This window comes from Anser brachyrhynchus (genome assembly GCF_964034855.1).
Source record: "Anser brachyrhynchus genome assembly, chromosome: 2".
Lineage (NCBI taxonomy): Eukaryota > Metazoa > Chordata > Aves > Anseriformes > Anatidae > Anser > Anser brachyrhynchus.
This window is the reverse complement of record NC_137695.1, coordinates 86,889,374-86,908,242: the sequence shown is the minus strand read 5'-3', so window position 1 is coordinate 86,908,242 and position 18,869 is coordinate 86,889,374. Positions and strand designations below refer to the sequence as shown.

At 38.5% G+C, this 18,869-nt stretch overlaps 1 protein-coding gene across 4 annotated transcripts in view; it reads left to right on the top strand.

Moving 5' to 3' along the window:
- Nucleotides 1-18,869, top strand: part of TENT4A (terminal nucleotidyltransferase 4A) — a 65,809-nt gene that overhangs the window by 41,952 nt on the left and 4,988 nt on the right. For 2 of the 4 annotated variants that reach the window (XM_080578945.1, XM_080578944.1), the window contains exon 12: nt 10,895-11,053. The exons of the other annotated variants lie outside the window; for them this stretch is intronic. In XM_080578945.1, the coding sequence (XP_080435071.1) occupies nt 10,895-11,053 (159 nt within the window). The remainder of the gene's footprint in view (nt 1-10,894; nt 11,054-18,869) is intronic. 4 annotated transcript variants of the gene reach the window in all.

The following is an 18,869-nucleotide window of genomic DNA, read 5'->3' as shown; positions in this document are numbered from 1 at the left end:
TAAGACTGTCAGGTGTTTTCTTTTGGTATAGATTTAAGTCAACAAAGTTGGGCTGTAGAGATTATAAAGCACAAACTTGCATTGCATGAGGCGCTCATAAATCTGTTGGATGACTTTGTGTTAGGTACAGGTGTTGATTGGAAGAAGATGTGATAGACAGTTAAGTACAACAGTGAGTAACTGTGGATGATGCCAAGAGAGGTCCAAGTACTTTCTTCTTGACTGACTTCAAAAACTGGTCAAACATTGAATTACAAGTTGGGAATTGTATTCAGTGAAAAAACTTTTGAGGGACAAATGCATTCACTGTATGTTCTGGTTACTTTCTGTAATTCCTTAATGCTCCTGAACTTTCTGTGTTGAATTGTCTTTTCCACCTCCAGTAAATATGGTAAATGCATAAGTTACAGAATCTGACAAATGAGGGGAAAAAAGCAGAATGATGCTTGGCAGTGATAATGTTAGCTGTGCTCCTGGTTTGAGTATGTCAGTGAAGATGATGTTGCTGTAAGATAAGTTTTATGAGAAAATGCAAATATTTGCTTAATATTTTGCACTCTAAACCTAACTAGGGGGGAGTGAACAGTTAGGACTTTCCCCTTAGGTATCCCAAAAGTAAATGTAAGTGCAACTCTTTAGAAAAATAGCCTTATGCTTGTGTGCTTGTGACAGTTCCTATTTTAAGCCCTGGTCATTTACTAGTATTAAGACTTTAGACTACCAGCATATTATCTTAGTTTGCAGTGGAATGGCAGGTTTCTGACAAGTAACCGAGTCCATCCTACTTGGTTATGTAAGGATGAACAAGCTCTGGTTGAGCAGTTCTGAACTGTACCTAATTCAGTAAGAGAAACCTGTTCTGCTGGAGTTGAGGAGGCGCTGTTGAGTGATCTAGTATAGTTCTATGCACAACTTCTAGCAAAGAAACATCTAGCATGTGTGGAAATAATATTTGTGCTAAGACTTCTGGTGCACGCTGCGAATAGGTATGATGCAGTGAATTTTGGTACTAGTTTCAGAATGAGGGAATATTGTGCATCACTGATAAAGGTACGTGAGGTGTTAGATCTGATCTTGTGGAGAATTGTTCTTCAGGGATGTTTCCGTATTCATTTAAAGTTAAATACTTTTTTAAAAGTTTGATACTGAAGACTTGAGAAGATACAGATTATAAACCAAGTGCAGGGGATGAGGAGATACTAGACTGACAATTTGACCTCTTCCCCAAAAGTAAGATTTTATTTCAATAGCAAGATAACCATCCCTATGTTGCTGTTATTCCCTTAAGTACAGTCTGCCTCAAGACATGGTTTCTGGAGATATATTTTGCATGACTGCAGGCTAACTTTTAACGTGTATCAACTATAAGAGACTAGACGTCAAATTAGAGTGTATTTGCTTTGTTATGTACTGTGAAAGTTGACTTGTCATAGCGATCAGCTGCACCTTGATCTTGCTGGGACCTGTCTGGCAATATAATAGAAGTCAACTCCTTTTATATGTCAAGGAAGAGGAAGTAGACTTGGCTACTTGTGGCGTTACTGAGTAAGATTGCCTCTCTGAACTTCATCTTCTAATGAAAGTCAAATACTACAGCCATCCACTCTAGCACAGAGGCAGCTGCGTTCTGCAGCTATCACATTCCTCTATATGCTGACCGTAAGTCTAGAGGCCTTGCATATACCCATCAATATGTCCTGGAAGAGGTATTGGTAGTATATGTCAAGTATTAAAGCATTATCAAATCAATGCGGTATTGCTAGTAGAGACCCTATAATTTTTTATTAAAAATTGTAGCTCATGTTATCTACAGCTATTGGTTGTATTACCGTGTGCTGTATGGTTTTTAAGGATTTGCTTCACTGAAGTTTTGGCAGCATTACAGACTTTCCCTTACTCCATAAATACGGTTCAGCAGCTGAATAGTCAGAGCTTCTGGTGCCTTATGGGCACTTGAGATAACATGGGTTATAGATTTGTTCCAGCAGCAGAACAATATTAGGCTAATAAAAATGAGCATTTTTTTTTCTAGAGGCTGGATTGGTGTAGATCAGAGATAACATTTAGAAATTAGCCTCAAATTTTGTACGTACTCATCAAGTGTAGGGATATAAAAGCTTAAAGCTACTACCCAGGCTTCTTTCTGTTCCTTCTGCTGCTTTCCTTCCTTCAGGAACCATACTGATAATAACCTCTCTCAGATGAGAGCTTGTGTACTGCTGAGGAGTGTGAGAACTGCCTCCTTCAAGGACAGCTTTCTCTCTGTGTATATTGTAGATGTATATGCATTTCCTCTCTCAAATTCACTGTCTCAAGTTCAGAAGGATGATTCCTTTTATCTCTGCAGGTCCAGGACTAGCTTGCCAGTCTACAGGGCCCAAAACTAAGAACAGGACCTAATGAGACTAAACCATATTTTTTTTCAAAAATAATCTTTTAAGGATTTTCTAAGGAAGCAAAAGCTACTTACAAAATGCCTTAGGCTAGCAATGTCTGGCTGATGAAATTCTAGTTGCTTTGTCTTTCATAAAAGTCCTAGCAAAAAGTGAAATCCGTCATTTAAAGAAAAAGCTTTCATAAGGTGCAGTGAATTTCAGATTGAAGCCTGCTTAGTAGTGAAATATGACTTCTGATATCCCTCTTGCTATCAGAGAGAGCTGTTCAGTTTATGGATTTGTCATACTACTCATGTCAATACAAGCCTCTAACTCTCACTGACACTCCTAATATACTTCACTGTAAAATAGTACTGAAGTTCCCATTCTATTATCTCAGCTCTGTGTACAGTGTAAATGTTATCAACGAACTAAGCAGGAGCAAAATGAGGAACACTGGAAATGAACCTATGAACATAAAGAATCTGGTTATCAGAACATATTTGGCTGCACGTTTTTTTTCTGGCTTCTCTCAATTATCAAACTGATCTGTGCAGTATGTCTTTTTCTGAATGAAGGATTCTGCTGTGCAGGTATTTAAAATAGCATATGCTGCCCTGGTAAAAAGGCAGCATGTATTCCGCTCTTACTCTTGCCCACAGGTAAGTTTCAAAATACTACACATTCCCAACAAATGTTGAAGTGAATAATTCTGCTGGTTGTACATAGATCTTCCTTTGAAGATGCTTTATAAATATCTTTGCCATTAAAGACAGCGCAAAGTCTGAGCTTCTTCTCTAAGGGAGCACAAGTCAATCTGCTCCACAATATAAAATAAGCATCTGGCATCAGGAAGTCTCATTTTAACTTTCTTACTGAGTTAGTGACTGCTATGGGAACCTGAAACTTGATGAAGTGAGCTATGTTTGTGTTTGCCTCTCTGCCAGCTCTGGCTAGTTGCAGATATTGGTCTGGGAACTTGAGCAGTAACCAAATTCTTCTTGAAAATGAAGTTTACTTTTTCCTGGGTGTTCTTTTGTTCTGGACATGCACTCTGCAACTGCTGACCTGGATTTCCAGTTGCATTGTGGAGAGTCTCCTTTTATTAGCTCAGGGAAATCCTAGAGTTGTGCTGGAGAATGTCAGCCTGATCAACACTTTCTGCCAAGTGAAAATAGTGAGAGGTATGTTTCTCCAGCCTCATTTCAGGCTGATATGACCTGGTGTTAAATATGCTCTGCAGTTTTGATGCTGTTGTGCCAAATAAAGCTTAGCATTTAGTGCAACAGTGGTAACTGCACATCAGTAACTGATGTAACTGATCATAGGAAAGTTTTAAAGCTGTTCTTGATATCTAATGGATACATAACCTTAGATCCAGTCCAGCACAATCTCAGAGTTTGGTTAGAAGTTTGGATCTCAGAAATCTCACACACCTTATCACAAAGTGTTTCTGGTGGTATCTTTTGGGCTTCTATGACAAGATTCTTTCATGAAGAATTTGGAATTCTCAAGACCATACAGTCATGCCAAGATAGTGGAAGTTCCAGTGAACAAGGTACCTGTGTAGTCTATTTAACTTTCTGAGCTTTTACATATGTTTTTTCATACTGTTCCTGACATGTTAGCTGTAACAGTTGCTGTTCAGGCTTTATAATAACATTTTGTCAGACTGTCACTGCTTGATCTGCCCACCGTTCTGCCCCTGTCAGTGGATATGCCAACCAGTTCCTTAACTGTTCTGTGGAGCGTGTCTTTTCACTGTCTTCAAGTATTAAGTATTCAGTACTGTGATCAGATACGGTTCTGAGAATAGTCTGTAAATAGACTGATAAGACTGATACTCCTTATTGCTATCATTCTGCTCAATGCATACAAGATGCACGCTGACTTTGGAACAGTCACTTGCTGTGCAGTGTTTGTGGCTTTTGGTACTTGGGCTCAATGTGTTTAATGAAGTGTCACCATTTCCCCTCTCTTCTGTTAGTTAAGGGCTGTGAATTTCAGCTTATTGACAGGAGCTGTTGTATTTCACTCTTCAGACAGAGGTGGGAAAAAAAATGACATTGTCCTGATAAATGTTGCTTTTTTAAAGGGATTAATTTTGCAGGTGTAAGGTATGTGCTTATCTGCAGGAGAGGGATAGACACTGATGACACTTCAAAACAGCTACTGTAACAGCTCTTCTTGGAGTCTTGGAAAATCCTTTTAATGACTAGGATTAAATTTGTAGAGTTCCAATTAAAAATGTGTGGGCAGGAAGGGGTGGCCTAAAAAAAACTCCCAGTCTAAGAGCAGGAGCTGCACAAATGTATTTATTCTACCTTTCTTCTTCTGTGAATATTCTCATGCCCTAACTGAAACAACCATTCAAATGTGTATGGGTAGTTGACCATCTTGTGGCAGAATGCATATCTTACCTTACTGTCCTTTCTCCTTCCTGAACAAATAAAGGGACGCAAGATCTCTTAAGAAGTAAGCAACTCAATCTTTAGTCTTTCAAGAAAGATTTAAGTTTCCAAATAAAGCAGTCAGCAACCTTGAACAGTGTCTGCCCCCTTTCCTTCCTAAATCCCTTAAAACTATTTTCCCTGTTCTTGCTGTGCAGGCTTCTGGTAGCTTCTAGATCAGAGAGGAACAAATTTTTCCAGTGCTGCTCTTGCCTGTTTATTTTCCCTTTTCACCATATTGTCCCATACCTTGTTTTGGTTTTCTTAATCCATATTCTTATTTTCTTAATCCATATTCTTATGTGCTGTTTTATACTGTCTGGTGCTCTCCTTCAGTTCTTCTGTCTCAGTTGCTTGAACAGTCTTTACTTCAAGTGGATATACATAGTAAGACTAAACTTGTGCAACGCTGCAGGAGACAGTTTTGAACACAACTATAAAGTGATTTAATTTACTGTAAGCAACACAGGGCGTAGAGGGAATGTGTGAATCAGCAAGTAACATTGGATTTTACTGCTGTGATGTCAGCGAGGTAAGGAAAGGGAAGCACACAACTTCACTAATAAAAACAAACAAAAACCCTCAGACTACTTTTTGATGCCATGGGCTAATTGTATTCTTGCCATATTTTAATATTAGCTCACCTGAAAAAGGTGCCAAAGCCATTTAGGATGGAAGAAAACCTAAATTGAATATTTATATTTTAATACACTATGTTCAACTTGCATTAATAAGTCTTATAACTTTATGCCTAGCTTGAAAAACATTTACATACAAAATGTGAAATATTACTGTACTCCTAACAGTACAGACCAACTGAAAGCCTGTGAAATGGAAGTATTAGGGGTAATAAAGGAAGCTTTAAATAACATGTTTTTGGGATGTTGTGTTTAAGATGGTTGGTTTGAAATACAGCAAATATTAATAAAAACAAGCAGTAAGTTGACAGACCTGGCAGAAGATAATTTGGTGAGGTTAAAGGGGCACTGTGCTTGTATTTAATCTTCAAGATGCTAATTAGCTTAACTTCTTAGTTGTTTGTCTGTAAAACAAACACTAATGGTTTTGGAGGATGCATATTTTTCAGTTTGCTTGTGTTGTGTATTTATTCTTTCACTTTTTTTCCCCTCCTGTTAGCATGACCAAAGTATTTTGCTTTTGTAATGCAGTATAACTGAATGAAGGCAGAAAAATCAACCAATTGCATCTTACTGGAGGCTGTTTTGTACTGTTCATAGGCTGGCAAATGGAAATGGTGCAACTTCATTGATGCAAATTCACTATCCTGTGACCTGCTGTAGACATAGAAATTTTGTTCATCTCCATTCTACTTTATTATACCAGTTTACTAAAGTTATGGCTCCACCTACCAAAAAGGGAAATGGCACAAGCTGGCATGAAAGAAATGGGATGGGGGTGTAAAATCCATGAAATCACCTTGGTGGAAGTATGTTGGTTTGTCAAGCAGAGTTAAGTATGCTGGGCTAAAACCATTCAAACAAAGAGTGTGCATTGAGGTTTTGCTTCTGTTGCCTGAACTTACGTGAAATGTCTGAAGTTTTCTGGTGTTAGTTTCTGCTCTAAGGAGTGTAGTGTTTCATTGCTGAGCCAATCCGCTAGTTAGATCTTCTTGCTAGGGCTGATTCAATTCAGTAGCTGCTCCTGTTTTCTTTCACTGGTGTTCGCCTAACCTTCTGGTGAGATTATTCAGAAGGTAAAGCTAGAAAAAAGGAGATTGCGCTTTCTGTGGCTCACCTGTGAATTGGCTCATAATGTCAGATACTAATGCAGATACAATGGAGAAAGCAACAACAAAAGAAGAGGTGAAAGAAGTAAGAATGACAGCAGTTATGTATTAAATCACTTCAACTGTACTGTTAAAACTGCACATTGAGAGGAGCATGTGGAAAAATCTGTTCAGTGTAAAGTGTAAACTGTAGGCACCAATTCTCTCACTTTCAGTTCCTTTATTTTCAAAGATAGAACAATTTTTACTGGAGTAGCAATTGTTCTCACAGCTTCCAGTTCCTGAATGTTGTGGGAAAGAAAAGAAATTTAACTAGTGGGAGAAGGTTGGAGAATGGGAGCCATAAGAACATCTTTGCCAAGATCTCTGTAGTTCATGCTCAGATGTGTAGAGGGGACAGCCCAAATTTTTCACACTAGCAAGAAACTTGCATTCTTTTGTTATGCTTTTGATTTCTGAATATTGACTTCTAGGATAGCTACAGACTTCTATCTCTGGGCAATTTAAAAACAAACAAGCAAAAAAAAAAAAACAAAACACACACAAATCTTGTTTGACCACTGTAACTTTAAAAGACATCTTGGAAATCTGAAATTTCTAAAATAGTAGCTCTTGGGAAGTTAGAATTGACTGACTGTATCATGAAACAAAGCAGAAGGCTTTTCCATGATTCTAAACATATGAAAACGATACTTGTGAGTATAATTGAATGCATGTGAAATTAGAGGAAAGCAAACTATTATGCTGATGGATGGGTGTACCTATAAACTTTACCTTGTATCTTAAGCCTTGAGCTATAAATGAAATTTAAATAAGCTCTTATGGCAAGACCTAGTTAGTAAGGGACTCTTAAAAGTAAATATTCTCTTGCTAATGAAATCCTGGGACATTAAAAGGGGAGGTGCATTCTGTACAACAACAAAATTGTTCTCTCCTATTGTCAGGAAGTTTGCTTTTTTGCTTTATAAGATTGCTTCAGTTCTTCATCTTTGATATGATTCTTGTTTCAGTTTCTGTCTAGACAGAAAGCTGGGGATCATGTTACTCAAGCAAGTTGTGGTTAAATGTGAATTCATCAGTAACATTTGCAATTCCGGGACTCTTCTATACTGTACCTTCTTACCAAAAGTGAGGTAAATTGAAGAGTCCTCATTAATCAAGATTATGAATAGTAGAAATCTTCCTTCTGGATACTGCGTTCTTAAGAAGTTGAAATTGATTTGAAGAGTTGTTTTTTAAATGAAAACTTTCCAGTAAATTTCTAGAGACTTCCCTGGCAGTCTGTGTTTCCAAAAGCATCTTTTTAGGTATTTTCCTTACAGGGTGAGGGGATCTGATTGGCCTTCATAGTAGTATTCAGGAGATCAGCAACGTATCTGGGCTCTTAGTACACCCTTAGTACAGCCATTGTAGCTTCATCCCTATCTAACTTGCTAAAAGCAATAAAGAGGGATCTTATCCCTTTATTTTACATGCATATTTTTAGTGTCATCTCTGTAGCCATTATGCTGGTTAGGCTCAGAGGTTTGTCTTCCCAAAGTGAATATGAAGCGTTGAGTGTTTACTTCTAGGTTTCTGTGCTTGCGTAATGCTTCAGGATTGTGCATTACACTGAAGAGTTCTGTCCAGAAGACCAAGTAAGACTTGATCCCTTAGTGTAGGTGATGAATGTGAAAATGAGTTTTGATCATGAAGGTTAGTCCTTGAGGAAGAAAGGTAACGCTCTGCTTTAGAAAAGGATTTTGATGCTGGTAAGTTGGCCTGTCAGATTCCTATAGTAATTCTATTAGCTATCTAAGATGACCTAAAAATGGGAATATAGTCTAGGTGAATGGGATATGTCTCAGTAAATAACACTGAGGCAGAAGAATGTACCTGTTACAAAATTATAAGAAAGCAACACAAGCTGCCTTGTACCAAAGGTTATGTAGTCCCAGTTAAACCATGTGACTCTTCTTTCATCTGTTGCTGCTTCCGTGCTGGAGAATTTCAGAAAACTGCCCATATGGGACACTTCCCATTTAAGATTTCTTTGTGATTCTTCCAAGGGCCTAATGGCACCTAAGCAAAAGATAGAGGAGGCTCTTTGGAGAGAGTGAAACTGCTGCTGGGTCAGTTTTGCAAAGGTTGCGTCATAGAAGCTAATGCATTGACTTGGGTAGACAGTAAGATCCCTTCCCCCCCTTATTTGTTCACTAATGGCTACTATGTGTATTCTCACAAGTTGATCAAATATGACTATGCCTCTTTTCCCTCATTTTGTAAAATTTTTAATAGCTTCCTGACAAGTAGGGTATAAAAAAAAAATCAGCTTAGAAATCATAAGTTTTTGCCCCTGTACCTAATTCTGAAAACACTATTAACTAATTACGTGATAAACTTCTTTGTAGAGACCTTAGTCTGGTTAATCTTTTTGTAGGATGAGGGCAAAAAATTGCTAGCTCTTCCAGGCACTTTGCTTTGCATGTGCAACTAAGCTAAATTTTTTGAATACTGCTACAGCATGTAGTTGTCCACTCTGAACATATTAAATGGTAAACATCTCTTCTCATAAATAAGAATTAAATTTCTGCCCAGATTCTTATTACCTGTATGGTCTGTCTTTTCAGTGCATTCATGATGCAAATATCAAAGCACTTCACAAAGTCATGCAGTGACTTTTACCACCAGTTGAGCTTGGGAGAGCAGATCCTTTCTCTGCCTTCCTTTCTATAACTTAGTTTTTAGAGAGCACAACTTTATATGGACCAATGAAGAAGTGATTGTTCTAATAGCTGATACTACTACCAAGGGCTGTTTCTACTGTGGGAATTCAGTTAGGATGTAAGTTTTGCTCTCTAGTAATTTGTTGTTTCAGCTGCTTAGTATTCACAACTATCAGCGTGTCTTAAATGATCTTGTGTTTTCCCCAAGAGAGCATTAAAATATTTTCTTGTTCGTGTTCTTTAAAATAGTTTCCTAGACAGCCTGTTCTTTTAACTGAAGAATCTCATTTGCAAAGCCATAGGAGGGCAAGTATTAGTAATGGACATCTATTTAATGTTTGCTTGGTTTTAAGCGAAGAGTTCTTGCTTCCAAGCAATCAATTGTTGGAGGAACAGAGGTAGAATATTTCAGTAATCACTTAACATCAGATTGATGATCAGTTCATCATCCTTGATGATCTGAGTCAATAATGTCTTTTAATTTGCTAACTCCTAAACTGCTAATGAGTCAAGTGTCTCTTGCTAAGAGATGAGTCTTTCCATTATTTTCAAGCTCAGAATACTTTGGAGTTAAGGAGGGAAGAAAGTAAAAAACAGCAGTAAAAGGTAGGGAAATGTACCTTTTTATTACAATTGTGTTAAGGTTTAAAAACACTTAAAAGGTCTGTGTTCAGAGTTGTATTAAAAGGCTGTAGTCTTCAAGTTTCTTAATTTAAGACATAATTGGTCACTTAAGAATTGAGGTAGTCAGTTTGGTGTTTACAGGAACTACTGAAATATGAAAACTCCGAGACTTGTGCTTAGCTCCTTGGTTATGGGTGTTGAGTACTCCAGACACGTAGTGTTAACATCAGTATGACTCTGCTTATGAAGCATGTGTAATTGCTGTTGGTCAGGCTGGAAGGAAGAATAAGAAACCTAGTAATAAGTTTCCATTACAATATTTCTTTCCATAATCCTACATCAGTATTGTGTATTGTCGTCCCCCCCCCCCAAATTATGCAGACTTCCAAAGAAAAGTGATGAGAACAGAAGTCCTAACTAGCGGTTGAGTGGGTAACTGGTGCTTACATATTAGTCTTGACTAGCAGACCATAATCTCCTTGTTTCTTGGTAGGTGGAGCCTTAACTTTGCTGTTGCTGGGTAGAATGGGAGAGTATAACAATTACAGTGAGTAACTTTGCTGTATGGATAAGTACAATCCAGAACACTCTTTAGAGTACTCATTCTGTCATGACAGCTGAAATTGTAGTCATTGTACCACTAACAGTGTCACCATTCTTGTTACATTTTTCTCCAGCCTTAGTTCCCGCCTTTTAATTCTAATTTGGTTGAAGAGATTTTATTTGGCTTCAGTTTGAGCTGGCTGGAACTGATCTACGATTGCCATAGGCCTGTTGACATTGTCTCCTTGATGCAGGCTTAATTAAACTTTTGCTAGATGTGTAAAATAAACATAGTGCTGGCTTGTATTTTATTTTTTACCACTGAAAAAAATCTTAAACTTTACAGTATTCACATGAGTTGATATTTGGCTGCATTTTCACATGCATAGTCTGTATATGCTGTACTTTCTGTAAAGTTGCTTTTCTTTTCCCCTTTTTCTCTGCCAAAAGGATTCTGATACACCACCTTGCACAGCTCCTAATGTTTACCAGTTCAGTCTGCAAGCACCGACTCAACTTATGGCCAGTTTACCACCCGTATTGCCTATGCCAAGTGGTAAACCCCAATCCGCGCCTTCGAGAACCTTGATAATGGCCGCCAGTAATCAGGTATGAGCCAACAAAATGGAGCAACTTTTTCTTGAGGAAGTGATCCAGTCAGAAGTGTAGATCATTTGTGCTGTGCTGACAGTCTAAAAACCTCTGAAGATATTCTTCATATAGCATGTGCAAAATCTCTTGTAACCATAAAACTTACCTGCCATGTCAGAAGTGCGGGGAGAAGGCTGGGTGGGAAATGTTTGTATTTGAGATTTTTGGAGCCCTTCCACAGCTCACTGACACCTAGGAATGTTGTTTGGAGTGTGTTAGACATCTCTCTTTAAGCTGTATTTGAGACTCATGGTGCCTAAACTAGTGGGATATTTGCAGATTTCTAGGCTGTTTAACCTCCTGTTCTTAAAACAGAAGCTTCTCATAGGTGGTACATCTGTAAGCTAGTGTTTGAATCTGAAGAAATATTTCTGACTTGTTTAGGTGTGGTTAGTGGCCTTGATTTTGAATGGCTAGAACAGATCTGACTATACCTGTAACTTTTTGTAGTATGTTTTAAGGGGAGAACAAAAAAAATGTAGGCATGTGTCCAAGAATTCTACCCAAATATTAAATGTGCTTAAATGTGCAGGGATACTGTGTGCTATCTAACTGGTATTTTAGCTAATGCATCCATTATAGTGAAAGGATAAGAAAAGTCCTCAATTTTTCCTGACGGCCGTGGTGCTTCTGTCTATGGGAAAATACTCTCTCATTTTTGATTATTAAAACTACTAGTCAAAAGAGGTGCCTCATGAACTTTTAGTGCAAGCTGTGGGTAGTACGTTGCCTATGATAAGGAAACGAGTTACTTTTTGACATTAATTTTGATCATGCAAAAACCTGATCTCTCAATCCTCCTGCTGCAGTTTGTGAGATTGTAGGACCAGGATATTTTTAATTTAATAACCTTGTTTTTTTTTGATCTGATTCACAACTGCCTTGACATTTTGGTCATAGTCATAGAATGGTTTGAATTGGAAGGGACCTTAAAGATCATCTAGTTCTAATCCATCTGCCGTGGACAGGGACACCTTCCACTAGATAAGGTTGCACAAAGCCCCATTCAGCCTGGCCTTGAATGCTTTCAGGGAGGGGACATGACACAAGATGTATCTGTTTCAGTTTTGAGATTTCTCAGATATTTGAGAAATAACAGAGTAGTTGAGGCTGAAAGGGGCATTGAAGTCATCTAGACCAATCCACCTGATCAAAAGAGCAGGTTGCTTACGGTGTTGTCCAGTCAGGTTTTGAATATCTCCAAGGATGAGGACTCCTCAGGGAACTCCTCAGTTTCCCTCCAGGCAACCTGTTCCAGTGTTTGATCATGCTTGCATTTAACAAGTTTAACCTTAAATTTATGTGGTACGTCCTGTATTTCTGCTTAAGCCCACTGCTCCTTGTTCTTTTACTGGGCACTCTTACTGAGAACAGTGTTGCTTCATCTACTTTACAGCCCCTCATTAGCTGTTTAGACTCACCTGTAAGATCCCTCCTGCCCTGAGCTCTTCCTGAGGCTAAATAATCCAGCTCTGTTGTCCTTTCCATGTATGACAAATGTTTCAGTGTCTTATCTTCATGGACTTCGATTGAACTCACTTCACTATGTCCACATCTATCTTGTACTGGGGAGCCCAGACCTGTTCAGAGCACTCCAGGTGTGGCCTCACCAGTGCTGAGTAGAAGGGAAGGATCATCTCCCTCCACCTGGCAGTCATACTCCTAACATACATTCATCATATTCATCATACTCCATTCAGTCATACTCCTACATACATTCCTAATGCAGCCTGGGGTGCTGTTGACCTTTGTTGATGCAAGGATATGTTGCTGGCTCATGTTCAACTTGTCTACTGGGAATCCCTGGTCTTTTCATGTCAAGCTGCTTTCCAGCTGGTGTACTGGTGCATGAAATTATTCCTTCACAGGGACAGAGTTTAATATTTCACTTACAGTTCATAAGACTCCTGTCAACCCATTTCTCTAGCCTGACAAATTCCCTTCTTATGACAGCACTCTTATGTATCAGCCACTCCTTCCAATTGCTGGTGGTTACTGTCACATTATCCAGGTCACTAATGAAGTTGTTAATTAGTATTGGCCCTGGTATCAACAGCTGGGATGTACCACTAGTTGCTGACCTCTAACTGGACTCTGTGGTGCTGGTCAAAATACTTCGAGTCTGGGATGTAAGGGTATACTTTTCATTCAGCTTGTGAGTTTGATTTTTATTTCTAGAGATGGCAACTGCTACTTAATATAGATTTAAAACAACAACAACAACAAAAAAAAGTGCTTAAAAAGTTGGAACTTTAGATGAATAACAAAGAAATTTTATCTGAACAGCTTTTTCAATGTTCAGTAATAGCAGCATCAAGTTATGGCATGTTATATAGTTCAGTACCCAAATTCTTTGTAGTTGCTACACAAGCATTTATTTTAGGCACTTCACAGAAATCTTTTTCACCCCTTTTCTTTCATTTAGGTCAGGTCAGAGTCATACTGCAGTGCATACTGCTTGTGTTCCACTAGTTCCTTGCAGGCAGGTTAATATAGAAGGGGCACAGTCTTTGAAAACTGTTCATCACATGCTCTCTCCAGCTATTCCCTCAGCAATCCTCAATCATCTACCAAGCTGCCATTTGTATCTTCAGGCATGCTTTTTGTTTTAATCTTCTGAGTGATAAATCTGACTTTTCTCCCTTTACCTGTCCTTTCCTATGGCTGAGTCTTACCTAGGCAGGAACAGCTTACTTGAACAGGACTTTTTTTCTATCATTGAGAAGTCAATAGAACCTTGTTTTGCTATTTTAGTGTCTGCAATGGAGTATTCATGAGTGTACGATCTGAAACTTCTGAAATTCGTTTAAAGTGTTCTCCTGTTTTATGCTAAACTTCACATAAAATACAAGCTTAGTCTAGTTTGTTCTTTTCCTTAACAACTTTCTCTGAAGAGGTATCTTGGAGCTTAAATTCATCAAAATTACATCAAAACACAATCCAGTTTTTAGGCATGCAGTTGTTGGTACAAAACAAGTTGGCATTGAGTTGACTTGATTGTGAAGAGGCAATGTGTTGAATGAATTTTGGACCATAGTTGCAATTGGGAGTCTTGGAAAACAACTGTTTTACAGCATTTTCTTTAGTTTTCTGTTACTTGGCTGTCCTTTACTAGCATGTACAATGCGTACATGTTTAAAACTGGGAAATTTTCTGTGACTTTTGCTTGACAAGGATGTGCCCTTTGGATTCATGCTAAATCAGAATTTTCTTGCTATCTACAGTGATGGGATGATTTTATCGGCACTGAATTTAGTGAAAGCTTGTATTATGTAGTAGAAATGTTCTTTTTAGATAAAGTTTGTGACCAGCCCAGTCAAAAGTGGGAACTGAAATCATTCTACACAGAATATTATAAATGTATGCTTTTCATCTGCAACTTTCTGGAGCATGATGGAACTGGATTAGGTTGATAGCTTTCCTCTTGCAGTTGATGTTACTGGAGAGGTAGTAACATCCTATATAGTAGTATATCACTTTTAATAGGCTCATCTTAACTAGCTGTCCACTGGGATCAGCAGAAGATAAGGTATTGGTGTGCATGTCCAGGTCAATGGAGGGGAGAAAAATTGGTGACCTCACATTAGGAGAAATGTCATCTTGGGATGACAAGCTCTGTTCAGTTTGTTCTTCTTGGATTGCTGGTCAGTTGAAAAGTCACTAATGAAGACAGAAGAAACATAGTTGTTCAGAACTTCTTAACTTTTCAGGTTTCATTTTTTCCCCGAAGAGTGGTTTTTTGATTCAAAAGTGTCTTAAAATATCTTAAAAATAGTGAACACCAGTCCTTCTGCTGCAATGGCTTCCAGTGTGTCTGTTCTGTCCAAGAGCACTATTTATTCTAGCATTGAGCTAGCATTCGCTAGTTCACTTGTGGAGGACAGAAAACAACTAGGAAATGAAATCTTAATGCCGGTGCTAAAATACCACAATCTAAATTACTTTTACAAGAATGTATTTGTTTTTCAATTTTTTTTGTCTGGCCATATAAAGCAATGTAAAAGAGCACTAATAGCCTTATAGGCACTTCACTGGCTAAAATACTTTGCTTCAGAGCTTGCTCTTACCTAGAACAATTGTTGATGGGGTTACTTTGTTTGGCAATTATGATAGTTTCAGAGGCAGTCCAACTGCAACTAGTATTCAAAATATTTTATCTTAGATTGTCATGTATTTATATGGGTAGTCCTTATGTGGTCATATCCTTCCATGTATGGAAACTGATTCAGGTAACTGGACCCTGGATGACCTACTATAAGACTGCTTATAGCAGAAGTTGGATTATATGGTCTCCAGAGGTTCTTTCCAACCTCCATGCTTACATGACCGAAAGTCTCACCACTACAGTGGTGGCTGCTTCCTGAGTGCTTGACACAGGCTAAACAGCAGTTTCTAGGAACAGGAGTTCACCATAAATTTAAACAACCAGAACAACCACCAAAAGAATCTGTAAGAAGATGTAGGATTATTACCTGTTTCTTGTTTGTCTAGCACACCTTTCTCTTCCGATGTCACTGTAATCAGATGGCTGGTCCCAAAGTCAGATTGGTTTAAATATCTGCGAATACGTTTCCTCTGCCTTTCCTATTTGCCATATTGACATGAACTCATCATATGGAGAGTGCTTTGTGCCTTTTCGCTGAAATAGATTTTCTAGCTTAATACTGGCAGTTTTAGACCTTTAAAGACAAATCCCTTACTGACATTTCTCAGCTTTTAGTTGGGACAAAAATACTATCATCTCTTGTTCTGCTTAATGATAAGTATTCAAATGAAAACACACAGGCCATCTCACGATAGTATCAAACTCAGAGTACGAATTCTGTCTTCTGGTAGTTTTATTTTGACTAATCTCCAATTTTTGAAACTTGACATGAAAAGATCAAAGAGTATTTGTATTTCCTGTGTCAGATTAAACTTCACTCTGTACTCTCTTACTCAGTCACTCAGGGAAATAGGCCTTCTGATCTCTCAGTTTATCATTGAACTACCCAGATGACTAGTTTCCTAACCAGTTAAAAGGGAAAGAGAACCAAAAGCTTCCCTTTGTTTTTACAGGCTACTGGCAGAGCAAATGCACAAAGTAGGATAAGGTGCTAAGGACTGATATAAACTATTCCGTTGTGGCTTTGTGTCTTTTGGTTTCCTGGTGTTAGGAGATAAGAGATGATGAAATTGGCCAGTAGGCCCAAAGGGGGTCAAAAAGGAGAGGAAGCATCTCTGATATTTGAGTGCTTTGGGCGTTATTTCCACAGATTACAATTCTTACACGAGTTGCTTAGAATTTTTTTTGCTATATTTCAGCTTAAAAAAATATAAACCATATAAACCTTAACGGATGAAGAGTATGCTCAAGTAGCTGGTACAAGTACATTGTGTGATCTTGTTAGCTTAAAAGTAATGAGGCTAATGAACCATTGCCTAGTACTTAGTTTATCAGTAGTGTTTTAATGATTAAAATATTAGGTTGTTTCTCTGCAGAACAGTGTTTTTTATAAAGAATAAGAAGTTAAATTTTATCTGCATACAGAATGCTTTTTAGTGTGTTTCCAGATGCTATGCTCAGTGGGAAAGTGGATGTAAATCCTCAAAATAAGGGTTGTGGGTTTTGCTATATGCCTGAAATAAAGTTTGGAAACACTGTGAGAAATTGAAAAGAACTTTGAAACATTTTGAGGATGTATAGTAAAGTATTTAAGGGGATACTTAAAATGTTAAGGGTGCATTAAAAAGTGTGGTATGCCACAGAAAATGTTATGTGAAACGATTTTGAAATATGCAAGCTGAATGATCACAATTCCTATTGACTGCAGACTGGATTTAGTCATGGCCTTTAATCTTGTAGCATTAACAATGTAATAGTAATAGGTTTTCTAAACTTATTTTCTAAGCTTATTTTCTAAACTTTCTCTTATTTATAAATTGAGTGCTGTATGCATAATGTCATTTCTTCTGAAGTTAAGACTATTGATACATCATTTCCATTGCTTTCTCTCCTTTTTTCTCCTTATTTTAGAGATGACAGCCAAAAAAAAAGGTTTAGAAACTGTTCAGACTGCAGTTTTGTTAATTATGTTTTATTATTTATAATATTTGTTAATTATGTATCACAGTATCACAGATTTCTAGGTTGGAAGAGACCTCAAGATCATCGAGTCCAACCTCCGACCTAACACTAAGTACTCCACTAAACCATATCGCTAAGCTCAACATCTAAACGTCTTTTAAAGACCTCCAGGGATGGTGACTCCACCACCTCCCTGGGCAGCCCATTCCAATGCCTAACAACCCTTTCAGTAAAGAAGTACTTCCTAACATCCAACCTAAACCTCCCCTGTCGCAACTTTCGCCCATTCCCCCTCGTCCTGTCACCAGGCACGTGGGAGAACAGACCAACCCCCACCTCTCTACAGCCTCCTTTAAGGTAACTGTAGAGAGCGATGAGGTCGCCCCTGAGCCTCCTCTTCTCCAGGCTGAACAATCCCAGCTCCCTCAGCCGCTCCTCGTAAGACTTGTTCTCCAGACCCCTCACCAGCTTGGTCGCCCTTCTCTGGGCTCGCTCCAGCACCTCCATGTCCTTCCTGTAGCGAGGGGCCCAAAACTGAACACAGTACTCGAGGTGCGGCCTCACCAGAGCCGAGTACAGGGGCACAATCACCTCCCTAGACCTGCTGGCCACACTGCTTCTTATGCAGGCCAGGATGCTGTTGGCCTTCTTGGCTACCTGAGCACACTGCTGGCTCATATTCAGCCGACTATCAACCAGTACTCCCAGGTCCTTCTCTGCCAGGCAGCTTTCCAACCACTCATCTCCCAGCCTGTAGCTCTGCTTGGGGTTGTTGCGCCCCAGGTGCAGGACCCGGCACTTTGCCTTGTTGAACTTCATACAGTTGACCTCAGCCCATCGCTCCAGCGATGTAGCGATGTAGCTTGTGTTGTTTTTGAAATATCGGTGACTTACTTTTGGCTAGAAATTCTGACTGAATACTGAGTCTTTGACTGTCATCACTTTCATGTAGTAAATTTGCCAGTATTTAAGATGAAAAGTTTAGTTTCTTTAGCAAATAATTACCTGGCTTTTCAGTTTCCACTGGTTTTCTGTCATTTGGAGTAAAGGCTAGGAACACTCTTTTCTTAAATTTCTGTTAAAACATCTGGAAAACTTTTTTAACCTGTTACAGGTTTTTCCCCAGCTTGTTTTAGACTCAAGTTTCTTAAGTTTTCCTCTACATCTAGCAGCTTTTATTTGCAGAAGATCGAGTTCTAGAGCATACTTGTCAAAAACAAACAAAAAAAATCTATCAGTTGTTGAACATATGACCACTGATTCTTCTATCAAGGGAAATAGATCTAAAGAAGTCAAAACATCTAAACTAAAGACATGTAAAGATTTGTCTGTCAGATGGTAGATACAGGGCTTTTGTTTTGGTTATTGGGTCTCTTTTTCTAGCTATCATGTGATTAGACATGCCATGTCTCAGTGATTATGGGAGTCCTGATCATGTGGATATCAAGAAATGTGTGGATAAGAGTAGGCACGGTCTCTTGGAATTTCCACAAGGCATTAAACTTCCTTTACCGGAGATTCTGGAATAGTGAAAGAAGCATGTCTTCTTGTAAACATTTAACTAGTTAGATATATTTTATAACCTTAATGAGATGAACTTAAGACGTAAAAGATAAGATTAAGTCTTCGTAGTAAATAGAGTTCATCGTTTGTGTTGGGTCTCATGTTGTCTACCATCTAAAAGGCAATGGATAATGTGTGGCAAAG